Genomic DNA, 14,960 nt, shown 5'->3' on the forward strand with positions numbered 1-14,960 from the left:
TTTTGCTTTTGATTTCTCAAAAAATAGTGTTGGTTATTTGAAAAATTCCAGACCAGAGCATGAAAGATCCTTTAGAGGAAAACTCCAGAGATGCCCTGAGTATAATCAAGATTAAAGTCTTTAATGAAGGCAAAGCTTACTTATCTGATCAGATCCTAGCATAATGGTCTAGCACGTGATATTATTCTGTATAAGTTACATAACTTTTTGTTTAAGAGCATACTTCACCTTCAGCAGCACAAACAACATTTTTAACCTGTTCAGATCCTTGAGAAATGCAGACAGATTTGAAGAAAACAATGGAATATTTGTTAACAAAAGAAAAATCAAACCTTTCTGTGACATGGTTAAGATAAAAGCAAGACAGGAAACTAATAAAGAGGATCAGAGGAACTGGAAATAAATGTTGACAGGCTTGTGCACTGGCAGTTTAAAATCACATACTATTAAGCATTAGCTTTCTGCTTAAGTGTTTGCCCACAAGATTGCCTTTCCCTAGTAAAGGCTAGAGATTACCCACAACTCATTTGTGTTTGCAGGTTTTCTGTGAGTATGTGTGGGTACATCCCACCATTTATCAGTCGCAATGCACTGAGGTCACAAGTCCCCTGCCTCATTAAAAGACAGTGAGCCAATTGAAAAACAACTCCCTTCACCCTTGGTGCATCTGAACATATGGTGCAGGAGTAGTATGCTTAATTTTGAAACAGTCAGATCTGGGAAGAAGCTAAGCAGTTAGGCAAAAAGTAGTTAATAAAACTTTGGATATACAGAGTCATATAGTTTTCCTTTTTTGACAATAGAATTGATGGACTACAGTGTCAAGCTTTTTAGGGTTTCTCACACACTGAGAAATAAAGGTTAAAAGTTACAATATTAAAAGCTTTAGTGGAATAATAAAAATAGAAGCTTGACCCTACTCCAGTGTGGAAATGTCTCAGAGCTTCACAAAATCATCAACTGAATATGGTGTGCTGGTATAACTCAGCATACCATGATGTTGGAGCGTTGTAACATCAAAGCGTTTGTTACTGTCAGAAAACATAATGACAGAAGAGAAGGTGGTTGCTTGACTCCTTATACAATAGAATGTAATCTGTCACATTAAACAATTGTAAGTTCCACAATACAGGCTTGTAATATTTGCCATGCCACAACTTACAGACATAGTCTGAGTATGGGTGGTGCTGGTTGGTGTCATGCCATCAGTCTCACCTCTCGCATTGACATGAAAATATGGTGCCAATTCCTGCAGTTCAAACCGCTTTTTGCTAAGACAGATTTTTTAAAAATATTTACATGTAAGAGTTAAACTTCTCACTAATCTGTTCATCCTTTTGCACAGGAAAGCAGCTACTGTATCTTGAGAAAACTATCATTCTGTACAGCCTTTTCCAGGCCAAGGAACTGCTGTACTTGCATTCAGCTTTAAAAAGAAAATAGTTACTAAAAAATTTATACTTGAATGCAGACCTTAAGAGTTTAGCTCAAAATGGTCCTCCAGACAACACAGTGAAAACTGTTTCTCTTGGGAAATCAATGGAGAAGCTTTCATCAGCATTGGGAATGCAAATATTCATTGCTTCTGCAGCCAAGTGAATGTGGCACCATATATTCAATCAAAATAAAAATACTTTTGGTTTTCTTTATTATCTCCCTCCGCCCAAGATGTCGCATTCCCTGCTGAATATTAAACTGATTCTTGTTAACTGGAAAACAGTTAAGTTAGCCAACATGGAATGAGACTTCATTGCCAAATAAAAGGATATTTTTCTACTGCATCATGACATGGTCTCATACTGATGTAAATAATGTAGCAGAATGGATAGCAGCACTTTTCTGTCTGCTTAATGCTAGCAGTTTAAACTTTTGCACGAGGAAAAGGTCAAAAGAGAATGTTTAAGCAGTACTACTTAAAACTAACTTTCCCTTTTGTGTCAGATATCCAAGTTAACTACTTTTTTGTTGTATTCTTAACTAACAAGCTGGAATGAAGCTTTGGAAAGATCTTCCTAGCATATTTGCTCAATGAAACCATAATACCCAACAACGAAGTGTTTCTGCAGATGGAAGAAGGGAGGGGGAAAAAAAAAAGACAAAAGACAACATTGAGTTCGAATAAATAGAAGAGATCTTTTTCTCCCTCTTCACCATCTGTACAGAATGCTGGGATGGAAAGAGCGCACCACATTCAGTTACTTCCTTCCACAATACACCAAGAAGCAGAGTAGCCAATTTTGTTGTCCAGCTCCAGAAACAGATGCAATTTGAATTTCCATGTACATGGGTATGAGTGCATATGCAAGTGTATGCATATGTATATGTACCCTGCTTATTTTCACATGCTCATACTTGATTGAGGCCTACCTGTAAGTTTTTCAATCACCCACAGTCTGGAAGCAGTTCAAGCACAGCTCCAGAGCCAGGGTTATCCTTTGTCACCAGGAGAAGGGGTGTGATAATGCATGATCAGTCCAAATCCTTCAGAATAAGCAAGACAGCTGGGACTACTAAGCCTGGCATCACTGGATTGTAGTGATGGAGTTGTGTACTGGAGTAGGAAGACACCTGGAAGCCATTTCCTGCTTGTGAATTGATCTCCCTCCCCCTTCCTCTCAAAGATAAGTATATGCAATGTGGCTTTTGGCCACAGTGAGGTTTTTTGGATTTGTAAGGTCAGGAAGGTTTGCTTTAAAGGCACAAATCCAGGTCTTTCCTTACATATAAAACTTCAAAAGACCAATTTTTTTCCCTCTGATGCCCACCCCCCCCCCCCCCTTCTGACTTCAAATTTTTCTAACTCTTTGGAAAAGTCTTTGCAATTTCAACTTGAAACTGACAAATGAACTTTAACAGACTAGAGACTGCTTAGGTACCGGTCTGAGCTTTCACACTGCCAATGCCGAAGCCACCGATTGTTGCTTTCTAGCCATACCTCACTAACATACAACAGGTTAAGACTTCCACGCACCCCCCCCCCCCCACTCTTAAATACTTGAAGTTTCCTTGGCTGTGCAAAGCAAGCACATATTTTGTCCATGAGAATGCCTTTGAGCAGTATCACTTTTGTCAGTTAGGTTTCTCTTGTGCGTTGTAATTCTTGCCAGGAGACATCTCCTGACTTTTTTGTTGGGGTTTTTTTTTTTTTTTTTTTTTTGTCTCTGGAAATGTTTCCTTTGGCAGAATGGTCTCTCTGTTTTAGCTATTGGGTAAGGTGTTGGTCCCCCTGAAATCAACAGGAGCCACCAAATTCTAAAATGCCAGCATTTTTCACCTTCTGTCTTTAAAACCACTTAGGACTAGAAGTATGCAATGCTTTGTCAGTCTGAAAATGCTCCAGCCTTTTCTTGATATTTTCTATGGAATTATTGGTCTTAGAAAAAACTAACAGCAGAGGTAGAACACTCTCGTATTTCTGAAACAAGTTTATAAACAACTTCCAAATAATTAATTTTCTTTTTACTAAAAAAAAAAAAAGTTTTCATAACTGAAGTCTAGAAATTTTTGAAAACAAATTTTAAAAAAAGATATATAGCCAAACATTATGAGGCCAATAAAAATGGGTTTGCAAAGTCTTATACAAAATGTCACTTATAAACATTCTTCAAGGTTTTGAGAAAGCTATTTTTTACCTAAAGACATTTGTTTTAACATGCAATTCATTAGTATTATGTTATCATACTGTTGCAGTAGTTGTGAGAGTTTAATAATTGATTTTCATCTCTTAACCAGTGATCTATAGCTGCAAAGTCTAAATGCAGGCTTAACCACCAAGTTTTGCTGGGGAAGGTAGGACTTTACAGGAAATTTACGCTCTCACTCTTTAGAAATATAGATGGTAACAAAGTATAAGCAGTCAGACTACAGCAAGGCCTGGCTCCTGCCAAAGGAGCCAAACATGATACTACAGCCAGCATGACAGAGGCCTCACCAGCCAGGGCCCTGGCCAACAATACAAGGGCAAGAGAGCAGGGCAGGTGGCAGGGGTTAAGCAAAAGTTCAAATACCAGGCAAGTTTGCAGTGGCAAGGCAGGTTCAACATCAAGGCAGGCAGACTGCAGGCTAGAGTCAGCCCAGGAATCATCAGGCAGGACCATAGTAACAGGCAGAGCTAAGATGAAGCTGGGAAGTCAGCCTAGCTCATGATCTGATCAGCAGGATCCATGGCTAAGCACAGGCACACCTAAAACAGAGCTCAGGCAGAGATTAAAGGCCCAGGGCTGAGCTTAAATGAAGCCCTTGGGCCATGGGCAGGGATGTGGGTGGAGGTCCCAGATGAGGCTGCTCAGGGCCGTTAAATCCTATTGGTCCACTTGGGCATCCTGACATAAATCAGTAGAATATCCAATCTCATATCTTCATGCTTAACCAAGAAAAGAGGAGAATTGTGATTGTGGTTTGACCTATGCTGTATTTTCTGACCCCTAAGTGCCTGATTTCTCAACCACGATATTACGGTAATGCTATGTCTACCCATAGTTTATATAAAAGCAGAGTATGTTAAACAACTGGCTTACAATGTGATACTTTTGTTTCCACTGAATTCTAGACCATCTGTGTACTGAAAAAATTCTAGACTTGGAAAGATCTGATCTATTCAGTTCTTTCACTAAGTAGTTACCGATACTCCTGGAGTATTCTTCTTTATGTACTTTGACATTTGTGTTTCATTCCTTTTTTCATTGCAATTAAGCATCTGTTGGATCCCAAAGCTTAGTTGATACTTCTGTACTTTTGAAATGTCTTCCTTGTTCATCTTAAACCCTTAAAATTCTCTATTTATGTGCAGTTCAAATTATGAAAGTTAATGCAAGCTTTTTTCCCCAAGGCTTAGAGTTCCTATAGCAGAGTTTCAGATCACCTAATTTCTGAGAAACTGTTTGGTCCATGCCTGTTGATAAGTAATTGCTTTTTTTCTTCATCTTTCCTAGCTGAGGTAATCTGCTATCTCATATTGTGGGACACATCAGGATATTAGCAGCATTACAAGATACAATTGTAACAGGCACTCTGTAGTTTTTGGAATAACTCCTGATCAGTGTGTAAAATGTCCAGCTGGCTAACTGTATCCCCCGATCTATAATTAAGAAAATGCATGATTCTTCTGTTGGCAGGGAGAAGATTCAAAGCATATCAACTTTGACCAAGTTCTTACTTGGGAAATTCGGGCAGAAAGGACCTGTTTCAGTGCCTCACACAAAGGGGTTTGATCCCAGCAGACTGACTCAGTAGTACTGCAGCACAGTCATTTGCTTCCCTAGTTCTGGCTGGCTTGGACTAGAAGCAAAAGAGAAACAACAAGTTTTGTTCCAAGTGAAAAGAATGAATATGTAAGAAGTTAAAGCACCTGTGCTGGGTCAAACCAAAAGCCCATCTAGCTCAGTATCCTATTCTGAACAGTGGTCAGGGGTGGGTGCCTTGCAAGAGAGAAATGCTTTTCAACTTTTCCATGCAAAAATTATTTCCTCCACACCTCTTTTTCAGACAATCACAGTGGGCAGAACAACTGCATAAAAGCTAGTAATTAATGTTTTATGTAAGATAAAAGAGATCCAGATCTTGCTGATATAAACAAACAGCGCTGTTGTCTTCAGTGCCAGTTATCTCTGCTGAGGATATTACCTAAAAATTTTAGAAAGAAAGAATAGTTTAAATTTACACATTATTCCAGTAGCCATATCAGACTTCATAATCTGTCTACTTTAGATGTCTTCTAGCAGATCATAGACTGCTCTGTTTCTAGTCTGACACTTTGTTTTGATTTTAATAACCTAACATGAATTAAAATAGCAGGTGCATAGCAACACCTTTTTAGAATGAGGAGCGTTTGATGCTAATAAGCACGTTTAGCCAAGACTTTGCTGAGCCATGGCTTTCATCTTAGCCCAACAATACGTATATGATAAAAACCAATTAACCCCTTAGTTTCTGGCCAAAAGATTGTGAAAAGCATGTATAAAATATCAACACAAAAATTATAAGTCAGTGAAGTTATAGGAGACCATTAGGAAAAGAGGAAAGAGTCAGTGTGGTCACTCGAAAAATATGACTGTACTTTGTATTTTTAATAATAATGCATTGGAAAAGCTAGACATGGTCTGATAATAGACTGATGCGTCTAAAAGGAACGAAACACTGCAGAGAAGGATTCCTGCCCAACATAAAAATGAGAGAAAAATGTGGGCATAGACACAAGCAAACTGCATTTCACATCTAGTGGAAAATTGAGAGCTTGTTCAATGAAAAGGTTAACGAAGGGATTACAAGAATGAACTCCAGGCAGCCAGTGGATTCAATTCCTGTAGATTGTTGGGACAACGAAAAAGCTGCATATCTTTGTCTCTCATAATTTCTTTGTTCATTATCCTCTTAAATCCCCAAAACAAACAACAAACAAGCCAAGCCCTGCTGTCACACAGACATAGTCTTGCTATTACAAAGGTTCCACTTGTAAAAATCACTCTTGTCTATTTCTGTGCTTTTTAACACTTTATCCTCTTCCCGGGTTAAAGGTCAACAGAACTCACAAAGAAAATATGGTAATTTGTTTCACTAGCAAACTGGTACTTTACTGGACACACATACTGTATCAGACTGTGATAGTGCAGGCTTTATGTTTAAGCTGAGTCTAATTTAGAATTCTGAAAAGACATCTTGGTTGGACTCAATGATCTAAAGGGTCTTTTCCAACCTAAATGATTCTATGATTCTGTTACAGGGTTCTGCTACAACAAGTTCGATTACCATTTAGTTTCTCTTCCAGCTTCTAGGGCAAACCCTAGACACTCCAAATTTCTCTCACATGTTATCACATAGCGCAAATCTTTTTGCATTCTTTTCCAGAAGTTCAGCAGTGCTTTTGCTTCCCCCTGGCCTACCATATAATTTTTTTCCCTACTCCAAAGCCAATCATTCACCAGACTCCCTCATCAAGCTGCAGCTTCAGCTGAGGGAAAGACAATAGGCTGGGTATCATTTAAGGCCTGGTAAGCTGCCCCTCACCCTGCCTTTTCCTCATGCTACTATTTTTTTGTATGGTACCTGAAGTGCAGCCACCCACTAGTACCAGCTACTAGCCATTTCAGAGATTAGTAGTCAAGTTCCTAATTTGTTCTTCAATTTGTTCCCTTCTGCAGCCCTAAGGATCCTCCTGCAGAACCATTACAGTTAGACAAGCAAAGTAGACTGATGATCAGGACATGAAGTTGAGCACAAGTGAAAAAATTTGTGTGAGTCTTAGTCACTGGGACCTCCTTCTGCAGAGTGAGTCCAGTATGGGGAGTTGTGCTGTATAGATTGGGTCTAGCAGTGCAGACATCTTGCGTATAGTGGCAAGACTGCAAATGGCAAGTTGTTGAACTACTGCCCCAGAACAAGTGTCCCAGATCCTTTATGATGGAGAAATTTTGCAGAGATTCCCTGCATCACTGAAGTTTCCAATCTCTCCATGACTTCAGAACTTGAACAGCATTTCATGTCTGTCATTCTGAATCATCAGACTCTGCACCTTCTGATAGGAAACACCAGCGAAATGGCAGATCTTAAAGAGAAATCCAACCCACATGACAGAATGAGAGGGACTTCTAGGAGATGCTTATTAAATTCAATTTTTTTTTAAACCTTGTTGGTCTCAGATATGACTTAGTGTTAAATGTATAATTGCATTCATTCTCAGCAAGGAAACAGAATTACTTAAGTGAATGCATCCCCCAGAGTTTTCTTCTCTGGCAATAAGATGTCTTGATTCAGTTTCAGTTTGGACGAAGCTGTTAATACGCTACATTCTGCAGAAGCGTCTATTAATCTAGAAAGTTCAGATGCATTGCATACAGATTTTACATGGGTAAACCTATGTATTTGAAGTCAATGAGCTTAAACTGTGCAGCATAATTAGAGGAATGAGCCTCAGGTTGCTTTGTCAAAGCATTCTTTAATTGCTGGATTTTAGGATTATTGGATGAGGAGATTAGATGAGATGCTTGGAAATCTTAATTTGGAGCATCTAGTAAAGTAAGGCTTCTCATGAATCAGAGTTACAATGTACCTATCAACCTCACAGTTTGTATAAATTGCTGTAGTAATTGTTCAAAGATAATTTCATGCTCGGACAATAGGATACTCTGAACTCCCTTCTTTTCTAGCACATTTTTTAATTTTAAGGAACTTACTAACTTTTGTCCATGAGAAACAATTGCCAACTTTCATGTAGCCGTAGATGGTCTAGTCACTCTGAGCATGGTTCATGAATCACTAAGCTTCCTTGCCCATATGTTACTAAAGGAATCCTGATACCGACCAGACATTGCATGGCATTCACCTTGCAGTGTATGTTAATTACTTAATTACACTGTGATCAGCAAGCACAGCTACATCTTTTTTATGGCATTCTTACATTTACAAGACATACTCTGTTGTCAAAGCATTCTGCTTTGCTTAAAGTGTCTCTGAGTCCCAAAGAACATGGTCGACTACCAGCTCTCCTCTTTTTTTGCAGTGCAATAGCAGATTCACTAGCAAGTGCAGAGTCTTCACACATGGCACACAGAAAGTTGTTCTGTCGTTCTATCTTATCTCACTTCCAGGGGAGACTTAATGCTTCACTCCTAAAAGTTTCTGTGATAAAGATTTCTCCAGCTGCTGGTGCTCTCCCTGCTTGGTCTAACAGGTCGCATACCACACATACAGCTATGAAAACCACAAGAGAGACTGTCTATATGCTGTATATATGTATGTGTACAAGTAGAGAAGTAATGGCAGAATAATAAATAGGTTACCAAATACGGAGGGAAACTTTGGGCTCTGGTTCAAATGCCTCTTAAGAAATATGCTATGAAGTTGGTCAGGTCAGGTCAAGAGGAGCTGGAGACACGTGTGTGCCTGAAAGGCTATGACCTTATTGGCATTACAGAGGCGTGGTGGGACATCTCCTATGACTGGAGTGTTGGGATGGAAGAGTACAGGCTCTTTAGGAAGGACAGGCAGGGCAGACAAGGAGGGGGCGTCGCCCTCTACATCAATGACCAGCTGGAGTGCATGGAGCTCCACCTGGGGGTGGATGAGGAGCCGACCAAGAGCCTATGGGTCAGGATTAAAAGGAGGGCTGGGGCAGGGGACATCATAGTGGGGGTCTGCTACAGGCCACCTGACCAGGGGGACCAAGCAGATGAAGCCCTCTATAGGCAGATAGGAGCAGCCTCACGCTCACAAGCTCTGGTCCTTATGGGGGACTTCAACCACCCTGACATCTGCTGGAAGGACAATGCAGTTGAGCGCAAGCAATCCACAAAGTTCCTGGAATGTGTCAATGACAACTTTCTCCTCCAAGTGATAGAGGAGCCCCCGAGGAGAGGTGCCATGCTGGACTTTATTCTCACCAATAAGGAGGGCCTGGTAGGGGATGTCAAGCTCAAGGGCAGCCTTGGCTGCAGTGACCACAAAATGGTGGAATTCAGGATCCTCAGGGCAGCGAGGAGGGCACGCAGCAAGCTCACTACCCTGGACTTCAGGAGAGCTGACTTTGGCCTCTTCAGGGATCTTCTTGGTAGAATACCATGGGACAAAGCCCTAGAGGGAAGAGGGGCTCAAGACAGTTGGCTAATATTCAAGGGTCACCTCCTCCAAGTTCAGGAGCGATGCATCCCAACAAAGAGGAAGTCAAGCAAAACCACCAAGAGGCACCCATGGATGAACAAGGAGCTCCTGGGCAAAGTCAAACAAAAAAAGAAGCCCTACAGAGGGTGGCAGCAAGGGCAGGTAGCCTGGGAAGAATACAGAGAAACTGTCTGAGCAGCCAGGGATCAGGTTAGGAAAGTCAAAGCCCTGATAGAAATTAGTCTGGCCAGGAATGTCAAGGACAACAAGAAAAGCTTCTATAGGTATGTCAGTGATAAAAGGAGGATGAGGGAAAATGTGGGTACCCTCCAGAATGAAACGGGCGACCTGGTTACCCAGGATATGGAGAAGCCTGAGGTACTCAATGACTTCTTTGCCTCAGTCTTCACTGACAAATGCTTGAGCCACACTGCCCAGGTCACAGAAGGCAGGGACTGGGAGAATGCAGAACCGCCCACTGTAGGAGAAGATCAGGTTCTAGAATATTTAAGGAACCTGAAGGTGCACAAGTCCATGGGACCTGATGAGATGCATCTGCGAGTCTTGAGGGAACTGGCGGATGAAGTGGCCAGGCTACTCTCCATCATATTTGAGAAGTCCTGGCAGTCCGCCGAAGTTCCCGCTGACTGGAAGAGGGGGAACATAACCCCCATTTTTAAGAAGGGTAAAAAGGAAGACCCAGGGAACTACAGGCTGGTCAGTCTCACCTCCGTGCCTGGCAAGATCATGGAGCAGACCCTCCTGGAGACTATGCTCAGGCACATGGAAAATAAGGAGGTGATTGGTGACAGCCAACATGGCTTCACTAGGGGCAAATCGTGCCTGACAAACTTGGTGGCCTTCTATGATGGGGTTACAGCGTGGGTGGACAAGAGAAGGGCAACTGACAACATCTACCTGGACTTGTGCAAGGCATTTGACACTGTCCCGCACGACATCCTTGTCTCTAAATTGGAGAGACATGGATTCGATGGATGGACCACTTGGTGGATAAGGAGTTGGCTGGGTGGTTGCACTCAAAGAGTTGCGGTCAACGGCTCAATGTCCAAGTGGAGAACGGTGACGAGTGGCATTCCTCAGGGGTCGGTACTGGGACCAGCACTGTTCAACATCTTTGTCAGCGACATGGACAGTGGGATTGAGTGCACCCTCAGCAAGTTTGCTGATGACACCAAGCTGTGTGGTGTGGTCGACATGCTGGAGGGAAGGGATGCCATCCACAGAGACCTTGACAGGCTTCAGAGGTGGGCCTGTGCGAACCACATGAAGTTCAACAAGGCCAAGTGCAAGGTCCTGCATGTGGGTCGGCGCAATCCCAAGCACAGCTATAGGCTGGGTAGAGAATGGATTGAAAGCAGCCCCGAAGAGAAGGACTTGGGGGTATTGATTGATGAGAATCTCAACATGAGCTGGCAGTGTGCACTTGCAGCCCAGAAAGCCAACCGTGTCCTGGGCTGCATCAAAAGAAGTATGTGACCAGCAGGTCAAGGGAGGTGATCCTGCCCCTCTACTTGGCTTTCGTGAGACCCCACCTGGAGTACTGCATCCAGCTCTGGGGGCCCCAGTACAGGAGAGACATGGAGCTGTTGGAGAGAGTCCAGAGGAGGGCCACGAAGCTGATCGGAGGGCTGGAGCACCTCTCCTATGAGGACAGGCTGGGAGAGTTGGGGTTGTTCAGCCTGGAGAAAAGGCGGCTCCGGGGAGATCTAATTGTGGCTTTCCAGTATGTGAAGGGGGCCTACAGGAAAGATGGTGAGGGACTGTTTATCAGGGAGTGTAGTGACAGGACAAGGGGTAATAGGTTTAAGCTGAAGGAGGGTCGATTTAGGTGAGATGTTAGAAAGAAATTCTTTACTGTGAGGGTGGTGAGGTACTGGAACAGGTTGCCCAGAGAGGTTGTGGATGCCTGATCCCTGGAAGTGTTTAAGGCCAGGTTGGACGAAGCTTTGGGCAATGTGTTCTAGTGGAGGGTGTCCCTGCCCGTAGCAGGGGGGGTGGAACTAGATGATCTTTAAGGTCCCTCCCAACCCAAACTGTTCTATGATTCTATGAATATTGAGCAGAAATGTCTGGTAAATTCTGCTGGGAGTTCTGAACCTATAGGTTTAGAGTCCAGATGTTTCAAATGGGACAGTTAATGTAATTGTACTATGCTGCTCTTTCCTGAGATGGTTTCATAAGCATTAGGAGGTGACTTTTAATTAGTATGTTAGGATTTTCAAAAGTTATTACTAATACTCTGTCATCAAGTTTTGTGAAGCAACAGAAGAGGAATTCTGTTCACAAGCAATATGGAGTCAGCTGTGCTAGCCATATTCCTGAGTTGTTAACAGAATAGTCATCAGCACTTAAAAGCACCATATTCCCATATCAATTAGTATTTGCACTGCTAAAATGACAGCATCCAAAATAAAAGGCAAAACACTGAAGTGTCCCAGTATGATGAAGGTAATGACTGTCTAAACAGAAGGATCAATATGGGAAGGTGTAAATCACATTCTTATTTTCTGGGGTAGAAAACCCCATAACCCACCACTTTAGTACAATTTTGGCATCTTTTAAAATCGACTGCTATTTTTTGTCACTGATTTCCACAAGGCCAGAACTGTGCTTTTTGGGTCTGACAGTCTTGTCAGGATTTAACATACCTGAATTAGCAGAATTGTATATAGTGATAGCTTTTATATTTTCAAATTGAAACTGTAGGAATAAAAAAAGATAACAGTTTATCACTTCCTTCATTGGTGACAGAGCTCTGTCAAAAATAAATGTTTTCACCAAGTTCCCACTATTTCAAAAATTTCTGTCTGAGGTAGCACAGAACTCTCCAACTCCCTTTAAAATAGTGATCTGTGTTTCTGTTTAACCCGGGACTGATACAAAATGGTTATACTACTGGGTAGCATAAAATAAGGAAATAAATAGCTTAGCAGATGTTCAGTGGGATATGGTTTTTTCTCTATTGTGGGTGCCTGTTCACTACTGTTGAACTGAAAAGAAAGTATCTGCAAAAGCCGCTTGCATGCCTAAACTGAAAAGGCAGTCTGACTAAGTCTTGTCTAAGAGTCAGAACCAGAGAAGCCTCTACCATGACAAAAAAGGGAGCTTTAATGTAGGGCAGGCCTTTTGGCAGCATGGCCTCTCAACCTGCTAGCAGGGATTGCAATCTTTCCCACATTTTACACCATTGTAACTATACTGTCTTCAAAGAATATTCACCACATGCACCAATTTAAGTCTGACCAGAGTACAGCCTTTCTTTACACATCCTCCTGAAGCACTTATTTCTGTGAGACATTGCAGCAAAACTCATATACAAAAAGCTAGAACACATAGCTTGTAAATAGGCACAGAAGTGGATATAAATCACTTCCCACCCCCCACACCCATCCCATGCCCTTAAGTATTACTGTAAACTGGAGGCCTTGAAATCAGGAGAAATCTCTGGCCTGTTCTGAATTGCTCTCACAGGCAACATTATCCCCAAAGAGCATGATACCAACCACACATGATTTGGGGGCCAGTAGAACCACTGCTAACTTTATGTTAATCAATTCTTTTTGTGTGCCACTGGGTCTAAAAAGCCAGTTGGCTTTTTTGGCTTCTTTGCCTCTTAAGAGATATACAAGATACAGTTCTAAAGGCTTTTCTATTCTCAGAGATTTACAGAAAGAGAAAAGCATAGAAGGTTATAGTAAGTGTGTGAATCCTGCCATTTAGATTACAGAAAATTTTTTGTAATCAAAAATATCCTTGCCAGAAACAGTTTCAGATTTCTTTTGGTATTTAGAAATCCTTTGCTAAACAAAGTAAAAACGAATGATAAACAAAATCAAGTTTCCTTTGAGCCTGATGTTCCTGCAGCTGCACTCCACTTTTAAGAGTAACCTATTAGCAATTAATTTAGAATGACACTGGCAAGCAGTCCCCAGACTTTAATTAATACCTTTTTGACAAGCTCATAATCTTTCTAGTTAATAAAGTCTCCCTTAAATTAGTTTAACTCTGATTTCACTTACCGTTGTAAGCAATCGGCATCAAATCTAGGGTACTTTACAGTACTTTCTCATTTAAAATGCTTTTTAAAAGAGAATTTACAGTTACATTTTACAGACTAGAAACAGCATTTGATGAAGGTCACCCTCAATCTAGTGGCAGAGCTGGAAAGAAAATCTAGGTTCCTGAATGCCCTTCTACTGTTCAATTGATTAAGCAATGGATCTGTCTCCTGTCTCAGTATCTGGCAAGGAAAGGATTAAATTCTGACTCCAAGTTACATAATTGATTCTTTTCCTTTATGCCAATATTAAGATCTTAGAAATTTATAGTACAATATTGTAAATATAATACAGTGAATTATTGTCTGTAAATGTTACGTAAGTAATAAGTATCAGTATAGGACAACTTAGGGGTCAACTTTTCATTTAAATTTGTGCTCTTAATATATGTGTCTACTTTTGAAAACTTTGCCCTTAAAATTCTGTGTCAGTTTTACCCATATGTCTCAAACACAGAACCAATCTACATGAGGACATTATGCAGCCACATTATTGTGTCCTGCGGAATAGGAGATAATACTATGAATTGGAACAGATGCTGAGATAAAACCTCCTTTGACCTCTTGGTAAGTCAATAACTTTCCTATAAATGTTCTGAAATGTGCTATATGTGTGCTTGTTTCATATGTGTATTATGAGGGAAAAAAATATAAATTCTTTACTCACTTGAGCCCATTTTCTTATATAGATGCTATAATGAGATAATTTTTGATATGTAAGATTACCTCAACCTTTCTTTCTACTTTGCCTACAAAATAAACTAAGAGGTGTACAATTTACTGTCAGGCTTTGAGTCTGATAGGTTTTTTCAGAATTTAGAAAAATCTAGCTACCAGAGTGTAAAGTCTTAAACTGATTATACCTACAAAGAAAGGAGATCTTTTAATTTTAAAGCTAATCAGTGTTTTGCATCTAACAGACAACTGTAAGAAATATCTAAGCATTGGATGACCTTACTGTAACTCACTGCCAGGGGAGATTGAAGTAGGATCATTTTTGAAGGTAATTTTTGCCAAGTGAGGATATAAAAGTTCTAATTTGGTGATTCACAGGCATGGCTTGTTTTAATTTTTACTTTTCACCTAAGATGAAGAATGAGGTGAAAATGGGGTATGAAAAAAAACAAGATTTGCTTATTAATCTTCTCCACCTTAAATAAATGTAAAAACCTAATTTAAAAATCTCTCCCATTAACAAGAACTAAGATAATCATGATGGCTGGACAGGTCAGTGGTGCTATGCAACTTGGGATCACGAGACCAGAAGACATCTCACCATCTCTTGTTGTGA

The 14,960-nt window shown here is 40.9% G+C and overlaps 1 protein-coding gene across 4 annotated transcripts in view; it reads right to left on the reverse strand.

The window, feature by feature from the left end:
- Window positions 1-4,131, reverse strand: part of CGNL1 (cingulin like 1) — an 83,294-nt gene extending 79,163 nt beyond the window's left edge. For 2 of the 4 annotated variants that reach the window (XM_075764036.1, XM_075764035.1), the window contains exon 1: window positions 4,008-4,131. In XM_075764036.1, the coding sequence (XP_075620151.1) occupies window positions 4,008-4,084 (77 nt within the window). In that variant the 5' untranslated portion in view covers window positions 4,085-4,131. The remainder of the gene's footprint in view (window positions 1-4,007) is intronic. The other 2 variants (XM_075764034.1, XM_075764032.1) reach the window with 1 other exon arrangement.
- Between the last annotated feature and the right edge of the window lie 10,829 nt (window positions 4,132-14,960).

This window comes from Balearica regulorum, chromosome 12 (assembly GCF_011004875.1).
Source record: "Balearica regulorum gibbericeps isolate bBalReg1 chromosome 12, bBalReg1.pri, whole genome shotgun sequence".
NCBI lineage: Eukaryota > Metazoa > Chordata > Aves > Gruiformes > Gruidae > Balearica > Balearica regulorum.